Below are 17537 nucleotides of genomic sequence, written 5' to 3'. Positions count from 1 at the left end.
TGTTTTCACGGACCGTGTGTCCGTTTGAAAAACACGGAGACATGTCAGTGTTCGTGGGAGCGCACGGATCACACGGACCCATTAAAGTCAATGGGTCCATGTAAAGCACGTACCGCACACGGATGCTGTCCGTGTGCAGTCCGTGTGCCGTGCAGGAGACCGCTACAGTAAGCGCTGTCCCCCCAGCTTGTGGTGCTGAAGCCGCCATTCATTTCTTCTCTCCAGCAGCGTTCGCTGGAGAGAAGGAATGAAAAATCAATGTTTTTTTCTTTTTTTTTGCGGTTGAAATAAAGTTCCCGGTAACCAACCCCCTCCCACCCCCTGTGCGCCCGCGCGCTGGAAATAAAATACTCACCCAGTTCCCTCGATGCTTCCTCTCAGCGCCGCAGCTTGTCCTGTATGATCGGTCACGTGGTGCCGCTCATTACAGTGATGAATATGCAGCTCCACCCTATGGGAGGTGGAGCCGCATATTCATCACTGTAATGAGCGGCACCACGTGACCGCTCATACAGGACAAGCTGCGGCGCTGAGAGGAAGCATCGAGGGAACTGGGTGAGTATTTTATTTCCAGCGGGCAGGCGCACGAGGTGGGAGGGGGGAGGTTGCCGGGAACTTGATTTTAACCAGAATAAAAATTAAAAAACAATGATTTTTCATTTCTTCACTCCAGCGAATGCTGCTGGGAAGAAGGAATGAATTCCGGCTTCAGCACCAGATGCAGGGGACAGCGCTTATCTCTAGCGCTGTCTCCTGCACGGTCCGTGTGGTCCTCAGTGGGCACACGGGCAGCACACGGCTGCCGCACGTGTGCCACACTGATGTGCCACGCGAGCACACGGACACGGATAACTCCAGTACCAATTTTTCCGGTACCGGAATTATCTGGACGTGTGAGACTGGCCTAAGGAGATATTTACTTACAGGGGTTCACCAGAATTAGAAAGAAGAAATGTAATAGAATAAATTGCTAAATACCTTTAGATAGCAAGATAGGATGTTAATAGGACGGGTGCCTGTGACCATGTGCAGAAGGATGATTCACCGCTGTGACCTGGAGGTAACCTGACGCACAAACTGCTTTATCCAGGTCACAGCTGAATCATCCTACTGCACATGCTCACAGGCACCTGCCCGATTAGGCTATGTGCATACGTTGCAGATTGGGGTGCAGAATTTTCCGCACAATTTGCCGTGGATTTTGCGCGGTTTTGATGCAGATTTTGTGTAGATTTTCTGCAGTTTTTACCCCTGCGGATTTCTATTATGGAAGGAGTCGGAAACGCTGCAGTTCCACACAAAGGAAGTAGCATGCTACTTCTTTTGTTCCGCAGCGGTTTTCATGCGGATTTTTCCGCACCATGTGCACAGCTTTTTTTTTTCCCAATTGATTTACATTGTACTGTAAATCACTGTGCGGAACTGCAGCGTTTCTGCTCGGAAAAATCCGCTGCGGATCCGCACTAATTCCACATCGTGTGCACATAGCCTTAGGCTACTTTCACACCTTGAGTATTTGGAGAGTTTTTTACCTCAGTATTTGTAAGCCAAAACCAGGAGTGGAACAATCAGAGGAAAAGTATAATAGAAACACATGCACCACTTCTGTATTTATCACCCACTCCTGGTTTTGGCTTAAAGATACTGAGGTAAAATACTGACCAAATACTGAATGTGTGACCGTGGCCTTACCATTCGATCAGTGATTTGCTAATTAAAAGCATCCACAGATCAGATCCAGGGATGGGCATAGCATAAGAAACTGTTTAAGGCCGGTTTCACACGTCAGTGGCTCCGATACGTGTGGTGACGGTTTTCTCACGTACCAGAGACCCTGACTCACGTAGACACATTAAAATAAATGTGTCTCTGCACATGTCAGCATGTTTTCACGGACCGTGTGTCCGTTTGCAAAACACGGAGACATGTCAGTGTTCGTGGGAGCGCACGGATCACAGGGACCCATTAAAGTCAGTGGGTCCATGTAAACACATACCGCACACGGATGCTGTCCTTGTGCCGCCCGTGTGCCGACTGAGGACCACACGGACCGTGTAGGAGACAGCGCTACAGTTAAGCGCTGTCCCCCCTGCTTCGCTGGGAGGTGGAGCCGCATATTTATCCCTGTAATGAGCGGCACCACGTGACCGCTCATACAGGACAAGCTGCGGCGCTGAGAGGAAGCATCGCGGGAGCTGGGTGAGTATTTTAATGCAAACGGGCGGGCGCACAGGGGGTGGGAGGCGGGAGGTGACCAGGAACTTTATTTTAAACACACAAAAAAAACAAAAACCTTGATTTTTCATTCCTTCTCTCCAGTGAACTGGGGAGAAGGAATGAATGCCGACTTCAGCACCACACGCAAGGGGGACAGCGCTTACTGTAGCGCTGTCTCCTGCACGGTCCGTGTTGTCCCCAGTGGGCACACGGGCGGCACACGGCTGCCGCACGTGTGCCACACTGATGTGCCACGTGAGCTCATGGACACGGATAACTCCGGTACCGATTTTTCCGGTACCGGAATTATCTGGACGTGTGAGACAGGCCTAAAGGGGTTGTTGTGCGGTAAATCGATAAGTCTGCAGACACTGTGTGGGATTGCAGACTTATGAATCCCCCCAGCACATGCACTGTGTGTTGAAGGGATTTGCCAGTTTCTGAGCAGGAGGGTATGAGTTATAAATACTCCTGGCCAGCGTCCATTCAGTGGGCACTGCCTTTCTCCATAGACTTGTATGGAGCGAGGCCACGGCCTTTAGTCTGCCTAGCCCACTGGCCAGCCTCTGCCTCGGTTCAGTACAGTTGTATGGAGCGAGGTTGCGCCCACTGGCCGGGAATATGCATAACATGTACGTACTGTCCGGTCCCGGGTCAGAAACCAGCAAATCCTCGTAGCGCACAGTGCATACATTGCGGTGATTTATAAGTCTGCGGTCACACAGAGTGACTGCAGACTTATCGATTTGGACCGGAAAACCCCTTTAAGGCCCATGATTTCATAAGATAAAAATGTAAACGTCACCTCAAATAGGGAAGCGCTCTTGACTTGTGGCCGATACAAGTCCGTGTATGTTTCTGTGACTTCCGATGTCTTTAGTCATTTCCAATATTGATATATAGGCGGAATTCACACATGCAGTTTATGATGCAGGATCCAAATGGGAATAATTTCCCTTCCTTTTTATAAACATCTATAAAACTGCATTAAAAAGTTCATGTGTGCATCCAGGCTAGCAATGTATTAAGAATTATTTATATTTTTGTAAACCTGAATGGCACAAGTACATTTTGTTGTTACATTTGTGTTTTAGAAAATTGATATCACCAACAAGGTGGTTGCTGAACTGCTGACCAAAACCACCGAATATTTACAGCCAAATCCAGGTAATGTTTAACCAGCCGCCCCATTAGACCTGAGCCTGTACTCTGAGATGTATTATAGTCAGTTACCATTTCAGGCTCTCCTCTAAGTAACATATAATTTAGCTTTTTTGCTATTTTTGCTATTTGTATCAGTCCAGGGCCTGTTTTTATAACGCAATATATTAAAAAAAAAATGATAATAAACAACAAGTGTGACAAGGGGCAAGGCTCGTCCACTAGCTCAGTTTTTTGAGGAGTGGGATAAGAAGGCCACTATTAGGCTACTTTCACACATCAGGTTTTTTGCATCAGGCACAATCTGGCGAATGTTGGAAAAACCGGATCCGGAGCAGATTGTGAAAAACTGATACGACGGATCCCTTTTTTTGACGGAACCGGTTAGCATACCTAGATTATTGGCTAAAAAAAAATTGGAGCATGCTCAGTTTTAAAAAAAACAAACAGAATCCGGCGCCGGAATCCGTCATTTTCCGGATCCGGCTCCCATAGGCTTCCATTCTAGCAAACAGCTTTTTCGCCGGAGACAAAAAACGTTACTATGGACGCTATTTTTTCAGAAACCGGAAACGGCAGATTTACCGGATCCGGCGAAAACCGGACGAAACGCAATGTCATCCGGCGCAATCCGGCACTAATATAAGTCTATGGGAAAAAAAAACAGATCCGGCAGCAACATTCGCCTGATCCGTTTTTTTTAAATTTAGCCGGATTGAGCCTGACAGCGAAAACCTGATGTGTGAAAGTAGCCTTATATTGACATTATGTGGTATGCTGGAGATTACCAGTCTAGAAATTATTGTACTAATTTAACTTCTTTTTTTCAGCTTATCGAGCCAGACTAGGAATGATCAACACCATGTCAAAAATCAGAGGACAAGTAAAAGCTACAGGTTACCCTCAGACAGAAGGGTTACTAGGAGAATCTATGCTACGGTATGGGCGAGAACTGGGAGAAGAATCAGAATTTGGTGAGTGGGTACATTGTGGTGCTTTGTGTCTTGTTGGTTAATAAAAGAAGTCCCCTATTAGCGATCCCCATCTCCTACCTGGAGCGGAGAGCAGGTACAAAGAGCCCTTCTTTCTTTAGAGGATCTAACTTACGGTACATTACACAGAGAACATATTTGAATGAACATTGTGTAATGCTTTACTTCACCTGCGGTGGCGCTGCAAGGAAATGTAACACCTTAGCTGGGCACACACATGGAATAAATGTTTATTTATTTTAGTCATATCACCATTAATTCCACAGCGCTTTACAGACATTATCATCACTGTCCTCATTGGGGCTCACAATCTACATTCCCTATCAGTATGTCTTTGGAGTGTGGGAGGAAACTGGAGAACCTGGAAGAAAACCACGCAAACACGGGGAGAACATACAAGCACTGCAAGGCGGCAGTGCTAACCACTGAGCCAAATGTCTGATGAATGTTCGTTTGGCAGATATCGCCCTCTCCAGACTCAGCCTTACACATGAGTGCTTGGGTTGGCCAAGCGTTTTGTGTTTTTAATGGGGAGAAAGGGAAAGCTGATCATTCGTCATAACCCATCGATCGGGCTTTGAAGTTCCAACTGCCCCATACGCATAAGATGGTTGTCTGGTCCCACCAAAATCACCATGATTGGCCGACTTTTGTCTATTCTGTATGGAATCTTTACTGCCAGGTTTCCCTACAGACTACAGCTGATTGCCAGGATCCAGCAAGAAGACTCTTTGAGATCATCTTATTGGCATTGGAGTCTTGATTTTTCAAAGTTGAATAAGGTTGAAGGTTGAATAAAATGATACGTTGATATCTGCGATCCGATGTCTAAGTCCAGAGAAATCCATGTTTTCTTATATGTAAAGGAGCTGTTAAGATCTATGGGCCGGACACTGATCTGTATAAGAATCTGCCTCCAGAGCTTATTGTTAATGATAGGGGGCGTTACCAATGTGAGATATATAATGGCTGACAGGCTCCTCACACTGGTAAAACAAGAATGGCAAGGTTTACTCATTGGTTCTGTCTTGTAGAGGAAGGGAATATATTGTCTTCAAGTATTATGTTTCCTTCATAAAACCTTTAGAGTGATCACATCAGTATTTGTTAATAGTATAAAACCAATTACTGAGCCTTTTTTAAAAGGGTTGTCCACTACATTCTATAAAGCCCCACCGATTTAAAACTTGTATAGAAGTATTTTTGCAGTCATCTGAGCCTGTGAGCGGCACTATCGCTGACCGCTCACTCGTTGGCCGTTGCTCTATACTGGCCTGTGATGTGTGATGAAACACAGCGCAGACAATCAGGAGGGGTGCGTGCGACTGCGTCACGCCCGGGTTATGCAAGGCATTCTGGAACTAGACGTGACATCAGTGGCGGCTGCAGCCGGGTCACGTGATGCAGACTGAGCGGTCAGTGATAGCAACAAGAGGTATTTACAAAAATACTTCTTTACAATGTTTAAATCGGTGGCGGCTTTATAGAATGTAGTAGAAAACCTCTTTAATTATCGATATTCCCCTTGTTCCTCATTGCAGGCTATTTATCTACTCCATGATTTAAATATTTATCGACTTCTTGATTTTGGAGATTTTAATTCTCTTTTGCATTGATCAATTGCGATCTGCACATCCGGGCATAAGCAGCATACATGAACCTATCACATTAAGAAATCTTATTTTCAGTTGCCATCAGTATAAAATGCGAGAGGTTTAATATCAGAAAATAAAGAGGACTAGGGTACTTATTTTTTTCTTCATTTCTCATGTTCTCTATATCTGCAAGAAGTTTGAAAATTGTCCTCAATCTTCTGGCAGTTAAGGAGTTAAAGTTGGTATTTGCAGATGGATCTAGTAGTATTTTTCTTATGAATAAATATTTTTAATTAATTAATATTTTTTTTTAATTGTAGTTTCTTTGGCAGAGTTCTGATATGCTTAAAATATTATTTGCAGAATAGGAGGTATGGTAGCTGTGTGCATCCAGCAGATGAGAATATTTCATAATTAATAAGCAAAAGCTGAGCCCAGGTCATGTATTATCTGCATAGCACCAACTTGTGTAGCAGTGTAGTACAGGAGATATATTCAGTGACATTAGTCTTTATTAACCTGGTGAGTCATCGTTTTAATTCTTCACTATGTAAATACCCACATGCCATTACTCTTGCGAGGCTTGTCAGCAGTCTGCAGTTGGTCAATAAACGTTCTGCTTCTTCCAGGCAGCGCTTTGCTGGATGTCGGAGAAAGCATGAAACAAATGTCAGAAGTGAAGGACTCTCTTGATATCAATGTCAAGCAGAACTTCATCGATCCTCTCCAGTCACTGCAAGACAAAGACTTGAAGGAAATTGTGGTAAGTATTCATCATTTTCCAGATGCTATTATGTATCCTTTGGGAAATCTGCATTTGAAGCCATGTATACAATATAACATTAAAGGGGAACGCCAACCAAATATTTGACACCCTACAAACATGTATCACCCATCCATTGGCGTTACAAATGTAAGGCTGAAACAAAATATGCTATTTTTATTTAGAATTGTGAATCCAAATGGAAGGAAAAGTATAAAGAGAAGAAAACTTGAATTTCTTTCTTTTGTTCGGCTTAAAAATTTGCATAAAAATGGCATGTGTGATTCCAACCCAAGATTGACGGACGTCCAAACGCTGGGACACCTTTTGACAGTTTTAGGAGATGTGGAACAAATGCTGAAAAGTTAGAATGCTTTCAAAAATAGAAATGTTAATGGTTTATTTTTTATTAATTAACAAAATGCAAAGTGAATGAACAAGATACAAATCTATAGTTCGTATGACCAACCTTTGCCTTCAAAACCACATCAAATCTTCCAGATACACTTGCTCAAAGTCAGGGATTTTGTAAATTATAGTCAAGAATGCGAGTAACAAATTATACCAAACAGGTGATAATTGTCATCATTTTAATTAAGAAAAATAAACTACCGTATATACTCGAGTATAAGCCGACCCGAGTATAAGCCGACCCCCCTAATTTTGCCACAAAAAACTGGGAAAACTTATTGACTCGAGTATAAGCCTAGGGTGGAAAATGCAGCAGCTACCGGTGAATTTCAAAAATAAAAATAGATGCTCCATACCGTTCATTATGGCCCCATAGCTGTGCCATATAGTGCTCTGCACCATTCATTATTGCCCCATAGCTGTGCCATATAATGCTCTGCACCGTTCATTATTGCCCCCATAGCTGTGCCATATAGTGCTCTGCACCATTCATTATTGCCCCCATAGCTGTGCCATAGAAAGCTGTGCCATAGAAAGCTGTGCCATAGAAAGCTGTGCCATTGCTGCTGCTGCTGCAATAAAAATAATAAAACACATACTCACCTCTCTTGCTTGCAGCTCCTCAGCGTCCCGTCCCGGCGTCTCTCTGCACTGACTGATCAGGCAGAGGGCGGCGCGCACACTATATGCGTCATCGCGCCCTCTGACCTGCACAGTCAGTGCGGAGAGACGCCGGGAAGACAGAGCGACGCCCGGCGTGTGGAACAAGGACAGGTGAATATGCGATACTTACCTGCTCCCGGCGTCCCGCTCCTTCCCCCGGACAGCTGGTCTTCGGTGCCGCAGCCTCTTCCTCTGTCAGCGGTCACCGGCACCGCTGATTAGAGAAATGAATAGGCGGCTCCGCCCCTATGGGAGTGGAGTCCATAGTCATTTCTCTAATGAGCGGTCCCACGTGACCGCTGAACAGGGGAAGAGCTGCGGCACCCGGAGACCGTGGGATGGGCAGGGGGAGCGCCAGGAGCCCCGGAAGCAGGTAAGTATGCCTCAGCGCCCTCTCCCCCTCACCCGCCGACCGTGACTCGAGTATAAGTCGAGAGGGCACTTTCAGCCCAAAAATTTGGGCTGAAAATCTCGGCTTATACTCGAGTATATACGGTAAACTATTCCACTTTGCCTTCCTGTGTTCCCTTGCAACATCTTGTTGCAGTACCAGCAGCAGCTTTATGCTTGTAAGCAGCGCATGACAGGAACGTGTGTAAATGGGTACGTAACTGGCTTAGTGATAGAAAGCAGAGGGTGGTTATAAATGGTAGATTCTCTAACTGGGTCGCTGTGACCAGTGGGGTACCACAGGGGTTAGTGTTGGGACCTATTCTCTTCAACATATTCATTAATGATCTGGTAGAAGGTTTACACAGTAAAATATTGATATTTGCTGATGATACAAAACTATGTAAAGCAGTCAATACAAGAGAAGATAGTATTCTGCTACAGATGGATCTGGATAAGTTGGAAACTTGGGCCGAAAGGTGGCAGATGCGGTTTAACAATGATAAATGTAAGGTTATACACATGGGAAGGAGGAATCAATATCACCATTACACACTGAACCACTGGGTAAATCTGACATGGAAGAGGACTTGGGGATCTTAGTTAATGATAAACTTACCTGGAGCAGCCAGTGCCAGGCAGCAGCTGCCAAGGCAAACAGGATCATGCATTAAAAGAGGTCTGGATACAGATGATGAGAGCATTATACTGCCTCTGTACAAATCCCTGGTTAGACCGCACATGGAAAACTTTTGGGCACCGGTGCTCTGGAAGAATATAATGGAACTAGAGCGAGTATAAAGGAGGATGGGGGAACTACAATACCCAGAGAGATTAGCTAAGTTAGGATTGTTTAGTCTAGAAAAAAGATGACTGAGGGGCGATCTAATAACCATGTATAAGTATATAAGGTGACAATACAAATATCTCTCAGAGGATCCGTTATACCATGGGAGTGGAGAGAAGTGAACATTAAGTAGCTGGCACACGTGACCTCCCAGTCCCTGCAGGAGCTGGCTGCTGCTGCTGACACTGTGTGCGCTATTACAGTGGATATTCATTCCTCTTTAGCAGCAGGCACAGGAGTTAGCCGCAGCAGCCGGCTCCTGTCTCCTGTGACCAGCTGCTTCGTTGCTGCCCCTCCCCCTCCATCTTCTGGACCCTCAATCAAGTATAAGCTGTGGGGGGGGGGGGCGGGCATTTTCAGCACAAAAAAATTGTGCAGAAAAACTCAGCTTATACTCAAGTATATACTGTAACTGAAAAAGAAACAGCTGTGTGGGAGGCTTACAGCTGGTTGAGGAACAGCCGAATAAGTACATAAGTGTGGTTGCTTCCTGTCGCAGGGTGAGTAATACACAAGACACAAAGTAGTTATACTGAATCAGAAGGGTCTCTTCCAGAGATATCAAAGCAGATGGGAGTTTAAAGACATGCTCTTCAAGCTTTTCTAAAGAAGTACAAAAAGATGGGCAACGTTGAGGACTGAAGATATAGTAGTCATCTAAGGTAACTTTGTGCAGCTCTTTGAGATTGGAAGATGTCCAGCGGTGATATCAGCTCAGAGCACAACTGGCAGCAACCAGTGGGTCCCAGCTGCACCCATCTAATGTTTGAAGAAGTTTGGCCAGATGTGGTCTTCATGGAAGAATTGTGACCAAAAAGCCATACCTTTGACATACTGTAGAAACAAGGGCAAACCCCTTAACTATTCACGAAAACATAAGAACCGGGGTGCAGAAGAATGGCATCTGTTGCTCTAAATTGATAAGTCAAAATTTAAAATATTTGGATGTAACAGAAATCAGTTTGTTCGCCTAAGAGCTGGAGAGTGGTACAATAATGATTGTAGGCAGCGTGAAGCATGGTGGTGGTTCTCCAACCTCTCTGCTGAGCTCCTTCTAAACCTGTGTGGAAGTGTACCTAGAAGAATCAATTCTGCTTTGAAGGCAAAGGGCGGTCACCATTAATTTATTTAATTTGGGTTTCTCTACTGTTAGTTCAGTTTGTATTTATTTAATTGATAAAAATAAACTATTAAACTCTTCTATTTGTGAAAGTAGTTTTATTTAGCAGCATGTTTTCCTCACCTGCCGCCGGAGGACACCATGACCAGCAATTCAGTATTATACCATACTACTCAGTATGTGTCCATGAATTGAAGTTGTGACTTTTCTCTTATTTTTGATTTTCAGTATCATTTGAAAAAGCTAGAAGGCCGCCGCTTAGACTACGACTATAAGAAGAAGCGACAAGGAAAGGTTCCAGATGAAGAAATTCGACTGGCGGTGGAAAAATTTGATGAATCTAAAGAACTGGCAGAAAGAAGCATGTTTAATTTTCTAGAAAATGATGTAAGTTCCTTTACATATTTACTTCCCATAAATATTTTCTGTCTTGTGTACAACGTTTGCTAAATTTACAATGACCTCATCCTACAATATTTTCAACTTCCAAAGGTGTTTTCTGATTGGCTGTGTCGTGGTGCTTCATTAAGCACTGTCCTATTGTCTACCTGTACTATATGTACTGTAGCGCACTTTACCTGAACAGCACTTTAGGCCTCATTCAGATGTCAGGGATTTTTCTCATACTTGAAAAAACATGAATCAATTTTTATCAGTGTTTGTCAATTTTTTCCATCATAATTTCATCAGATCTTCTCAACATAAATTGATAGAGGATTCTCAAGCTGTTTTCTAGCAAACATGAAAAAATGGACAGTGCTATAATGCAACTAGTGTGCATTCTATGTGCTGTCGCATTTTTCATAACCACATAGACTTTATTTGGTGAGTAGACACGTCTCTATTTTTTCATTTACATATATATATATATTTTTTACTTTGAAGACCTTTTGGTCTACAAACACGAACATGAGCCTCCCTATAGACTACAATGGGTATGTTTTTGATTTGTGAACTAATATATTAAAAACAAGTGTATGAATGAGGCCTTATCTGTACAACATGTACTATACTGCTTTCTATCTGTACTACACGGCTTTGTATAAGCACTCTATGTACTGTAGTGCCATTTACCTGTGATACATGTACTGTTCTGCTTTCTGCGTGCACTACATGTTCTGTAGTGCTCTCTACCTGTACTATATGTACGGCTTTCTACCTGTACTGCATGTTCTGTAGTGCACTCTACCTGTACTACATGTTCTGTAGTGCACTCTACCTGTACTACATGTTCTGTAGTGCTCTCTACCTGTACTATATGTACGGCTTTCTACCTGTACTGCATGTTCTGTAGTGCACTCTTCCTGTACTATATGTACTGCTTTCTACCTGTACTACATGTAGTGCACTCTACCTGTACTACATGTACTGCTTTCTATCTGTACTACATGTTCTGTAGTGCACTCTTCCTGTACTAGATGTACAGCTTTCTACCTGTACTACATGTTCTGTAGTGCACTCTACCTGTACTACATGTACTGCTTTCTACCTGTACTACATGTTCTGTAGTGCACTCTTCCTGTACTACATGTACTGCTTTCTATCTGTACTACATGTTCTGTAGTGCACTCTTCCTGTACTAGATGTACAGCTTTCTACCTGTACTACATGTACTGTAGTGCACTTTACCTGTACTACATGTACTGCTTTCTACCTGTACTACATGTTCTGTAGTGCACTCTTCCTGTACTAGATGTACAGCTTTCTACCTGTACTACATGTTCTGTAGTGCACTCTACCTGTACTACATGTACAGCTTTCTACCTGTACTACATGTTCTGTAGTGCACTCTACCTGTACTACATGTACTGCTTTCTACCTGTACTACATGTTCTGTAGTGCACTCTACCTGTACTATATGTACTGCTTTCTACCTGTACTACATGTTCTGTAGTGCACTCTACTTGTACTATATGTACTGCTTTCTACCTTTACTACATGTTCTGTAGTGTAATCTTCCTGTACTATATGAACTGCTTTCTACCTGTACTACATGATCTGTAGTGCACTCTTCCTGTACTATATGTACTGCTTTCTACCTGTACTACATGATCTGTAGTGCACTCTTCCTGTACTACATGTACTGCTTTCTACCTTTACTACATGTTCTGTAGTGTAATCTTCCTGTACTATATGAACTGCTTTCTACCTGTACTACATGATCTGTAGTGCACTCTTCCTGTACTATATGTACTGCTTTCTACCTGTACTACATGATCTGTAGTGCACTCTTCCTGTACTACATGTACTGCTTTCTACCTGTACTACATGATCTGTAGTGCACTCTACTTGTACTATATGTACTGCTTTCTACCTTTACTACATGTTCTGTAGTGTAATCTTCCTGTACTATATGTACTGCTTTCTACCTGTACTACATGATCTGTAGTGCACTCTTCCTGTACTAGATGTACAGCTTTCTACCTGTACTACATGATCTGTAGTGCACTCTACCTGTACTACATGTACTGCTTTCTATCTGTACTACATGTTCTGTAGTGCACTCTTCCTGTACTAGATGTACAGCTTTCTACCTGTACTACATGTTCTGTAGTGCACTCTACCTGTACTACATGTACTGCTTTCTACCTGTACTACATGTTCTGTAGTGCACTCTTCCTGTACTACATGTACTGCTTTCTATCTGTACTACATGTTCTGTAGTGCACTCTTCCTGTACTAGATGTACAGCTTTCTACCTGTACTACATGTACTGTAGTGCACTTTACCTGTACTACATGTACTGCTTTCTACCTGTACTACATGTTCTGTAGTGCACTCTTCCTGTACTAGATGTACAGCTTTCTACCTGTACTACATGTTCTGTAGTGCACTCTACCTGTACTACATGTACAGCTTTCTACCTGTACTACATGTTCTGTAGTGCACTCTACCTGTACTACATGTACTGCTTTCTACCTGTACTACATGTTCTGTAGTGCACTCTACCTGTACTATATGTACTGCTTTCTACCTGTACTACATGTTCTGTAGTGCACTCTACTTGTACTATATGTACTGCTTTCTACCTTTACTACATGTTCTGTAGTGTAATCTTCCTGTACTATATGAACTGCTTTCTACCTGTACTACATGATCTGTAGTGCACTCTTCCTGTACTATATGTACTGCTTTCTACCTGTACTACATGATCTGTAGTGCACTCTTCCTGTACTACATGTACTGCTTTCTACCTTTACTACATGTTCTGTAGTGTAATCTTCCTGTACTATATGAACTGCTTTCTACCTGTACTACATGATCTGTAGTGCACTCTTCCTGTACTATATGTACTGCTTTCTACCTGTACTACATGATCTGTAGTGCACTCTTCCTGTACTACATGTACTGCTTTCTACCTGTACTACATGATCTGTAGTGCACTCTACTTGTACTATATGTACTGCTTTCTACCTTTACTACATGTTCTGTAGTGTAATCTTCCTGTACTATATGTACTGCTTTCTACCTGTACTACATGATCTGTAGTGCACTCTTCCTGTACTAGATGTACAGCTTTCTACCTGTACTACATGATCTGTAGTGCACTCTTCCTGTACTATATGTACTGCTTTCTACCTGTACTACATGTACTGTAGTGCACTTTACCTGTACTACATGTACTGCTTTCTACCTGTACTACATGTTCTGTAGTGCACTCTTCCTGTACTAGATGTACAGCTTTCTACCTGTACTACATGTTCTGTAGTGCACTCTACTTGTACTATATGTACTGCTTTCTACCGGTACTACATGTACTGTAGTGCACTCTACCTGTACTATATGTACTGCTTTCTACCTGTACTACATGTTCTGTAGTGTACTCTTCCTGTACTATATGTACTGCTGTCTACCTGTACTACATGTACTGTAGTGCACTCTTCCTGTACTATATGTACTGCTTTCTACCGGTACTACATGTACTGCTTTCTACCGGTACTACATGTACTGTAGTGCACTTTACCTGTACTATATGTACTGCTTTCTATGTATACTTCTTATTTTTGACTGCTCTTATTCTGTGTTTTACCTGCTTTACTACTTTGTATATTAGGATGTTTTTACTGTACGATGAGTGTATTGTATGCAGGATTGTCAACATAATTATTTTTTCTTTTTTTGGAAATGTTAACACACAAAAAAAAAATCACTCTTTTAACCCCTTAGTGACGGAGCCAATTTTTAAAAATCTGACCAGTGTCACTTTATGTGGTAATAACTCTGGAACGCTTCAACATATCCCAGTGATTTTGAGATTGTTTTTTCGTGACACATTATACTTTATGATAGTGATAAATTTAGGTCAATATGTTTTTTGATTATTTATAATAAATATCAGAAATTTGAGAAAAATGTTAAAAAATTAGCAATTTTCAAACTTTGAATGATTATCCCTTTAATCCAGATAGTCATACCATAGCGAGACATTAATAAATAACATTTCCCTCATGCCTGCTTTACATCAGCACCATTTGTAAACTTTTATTTTATTTTCTTAGCATTTAGGAGGTTTAAACATGTAGCAGTAATTTTTCATTTTTTTCAAGGAAATTTACAAAATGTATTTTTTTTAGGGAATCATCCATGTTTGAAGTGCCTTTCGGTGTACCATATATTGGGAAACCCCCAAACATGATACCATTTTAAAAACAGCACCCCCTGGCATATTGAAAACTGCTGTTAGGTAGTTTATTAACCCTACAGGTGCTTTTCAGGAATTAATACAAAGTAGCATGACAGAAATGAAAATTTGTATTTTTACCACATAAATGCCGCCAACTTCTGAACAGATTACTACAGCTGTCAGACTCTATGGCCGCTATTAGGTCTTGAATTGCCATGGCAAACATCAGGACCACACAATCATGATCTGAGAGCATCACTTGGGATAAAGAGGAAGCCCCCACACTCTGTTAACCATTTATAATGATGTAGTCACTATTGACAGCAGCATCTAAGGGGTTAAACAGATTTGGACGGTGCAAGCGCTGATCGTGGCTGATGCAGCAAGTTGTCAGCTATAGTGTACAGCCAACAGTTGCTGGATTGTCACCTGCATGAGGATGCTATTCTCTTATATCTCAGGTCAGTTAAAAGGCGTATTGGCGGTCATTAAGGGGTTAAATTGCAATGAGTGTCCTGGAAAAAAATTAGGGACCACCGTACAGACTTTGTAGAAGGTGAAGTAGGTGTGTATACAGTACACAGGTAGCAGTTGGCAATACAGCTGAAGTGAGAAAGGTGTTTCTAAGGGTATAAATCACTTACTTCCATTGTTGGTACAGTCACATGATGACAAACTGCAAACATTCTGTCAGGTGGAAAAGAAGGAATTAAGTGACAGCTATTCTGGGTGTGAAGGAAATAATGAGCTCTTTGGAAGTGATAATAAATGTACTTATATGCTGAGCACCATGCATATCCCATCATCCTGTGTAAGACGTCATTATATGAATGCAGTTGTGATCCATACTGCAGAATGCTGATCTTGTGTCATTGTCTTTGCTTCCACAGATATTAAGTGCTTTAATTTAGATTGACACCACCAGGCCAGCGTCAGTCACACATTTTACATTACCACTTCCATGTCACTCTGCTTCCCACACATTATTAAATGGAACCTTAATAACCTGCCATCAGCAGCATAACTTTAATTGGTGCAATGGCACCTGGGCCCTGGAGACTAGAAGGGCCTAAAGGTCCCGTTGGCCCATATGAAAGGACTATTACTATTAAAGACCCGTGGTTATGGGGGGAACCATTAGTGATTTTGCATTGGGGCCCATAAGCTACAAATTAATAAAATTCACTGTGGGCAAAATAAGATCACCCTGGTAAAGTACGGATGTCATAAGTGCCTAGAAGAGCATTAGCACAGCACAGGGGCTGGATATTTGACCCAAGTTTCACAATTGCTTTGTTTTATTTGTAGCCGGCGCATTTTCTTCTTGCTTTTTTAGGCTTTTTATATGCATTGGGATTAATTTTTGGCTTTGGGCCACCGCTTTTTTATTTCTGCAAGGCCACGTTCACACGTTCAGTATTTAGTCAGAATTTTTCATCAGTATTTGTAATCCAAAATCAAGCCTAAGTCATTGTCTAGTTAAGGAGATGATAAGGCAAAGAAATGATCATACACGAGTTCTGCCATAATCATTGTTAGTTGTTGGAGAATGGAAACACTCAGCTGTCAGCGTCTCATGTAAACTTAAGTGGAGAAAGCTGAATCCATCATCTCTTCCTTTCTGTATCGTGAAGAGGACCTCAATCCTCCTGATACTTGGAAGTCCTAAAGTCTAATCGGAACCTTTTAGATATCTATGTCATGAAGTTTAGGATGTTTTATTGCCGCCTGAGGAGTTGGTTCAATCTGACCGTGTGGACCTGGGACCAAAAAGATGTTTGGGGCCCCTGTCTTCTCAGCTACTTCCCAGTGTTGTCAGTTATTACCTATCTAGATAACTTCCTGATCGTTGTGAGTCCGAACTTTAGGATCTCTGCTGATTCTGAGACTGGAAGTGGCAGCACTCAACCAGAGGTGTCAAACTGCATTCCTCGAGGGCCGCCAACAGGTCATGTTTTCAGGATTTCCTTGTATTGCACAGGTGATAATTTAATCACCTGCACAGAATGATTCCAGCACCTTGTGGAATGCTAAGGAAATCTTGAAAACACTCCATGGTTTGCGGCCCTCGAGGAATGCAATTTGACACCTCTGCACTACAGTGCTTGGGACCCTGCTTTTCCAGCACTTTCAGTTTTCATCTAGTTGCCGTGGTCCCTGTCATCCCCTTTAATAATAAACCTGCGTTATATAGCCATAAATAGCCAGCCCGTATTATACGTCTTTTATTAGAATCTTCTCTTTAACAAACCAGAGAACTTTAATGATAGAGCAGAGATCTCAATCCTGAAGCCCAGTGCCAGGAAATCAATGGGCAGCCTCGCACCACCGGGACAACCCTTCCCAACCGGGGCCTACAGCATCGCCCCACTACTCCAGCATCGCCCCACTACTCCAGCTTCCTGCAGCAGCGACCCTGCTTCCTGTGACCCCGCTCCCAACCTGGTAAGCTACAGGAAATGCGGAATATAAAAATTTGGGGTGCGTCTTATGCTCCTGTTAGTCTTATGGTTCGCAAAATACGGTACTCCATTTTCTGGAACAATTTCAGAGGTGCCAACACTTTCATCCATGACTGTAGTGGACAGCCATAAGAATGAGCTTATTAGGGAGTTCTTACTTTTATCACAGGAATCTAAAATTAATCTAATTTCTATAATAAGTCTAATTACTATAATGTGTGAGCAAAATCACATGCTGTAATTTTAAGCCCTCAACTAATTCTCCACAAAATTAGCATGTTTTCTATCCAGA

The 17537-nt window shown here is 42.5% G+C and overlaps 1 protein-coding gene across 2 annotated transcripts in view; it reads left to right on the top strand.

Annotated features, from left to right (window-relative positions):
• The window catches only part of SH3GL3 (SH3 domain containing GRB2 like 3, endophilin A3), a 112511-nt gene that overhangs the window by 80138 nt on the left and 14836 nt on the right, over window positions 1-17537 (top strand). For both annotated transcript variants that reach the window (XM_077263632.1, XM_077263633.1), the window contains exons 3-6: window positions 3312-3384; window positions 4209-4352; window positions 6595-6728; window positions 10388-10546. In XM_077263632.1, the coding sequence (XP_077119747.1) occupies window positions 3312-3384; window positions 4209-4352; window positions 6595-6728; window positions 10388-10546 (510 nt within the window). The remainder of the gene's footprint in view (window positions 1-3311; window positions 3385-4208; window positions 4353-6594; window positions 6729-10387; window positions 10547-17537) is intronic.

Source organism: Ranitomeya variabilis, chromosome 5, assembly GCF_051348905.1.
Source record: "Ranitomeya variabilis isolate aRanVar5 chromosome 5, aRanVar5.hap1, whole genome shotgun sequence".
Taxonomy (NCBI): Eukaryota; Metazoa; Chordata; class Amphibia; order Anura; family Dendrobatidae; genus Ranitomeya; species Ranitomeya variabilis.
This window is presented reverse-complemented; position numbering and strand designations above follow the sequence as displayed.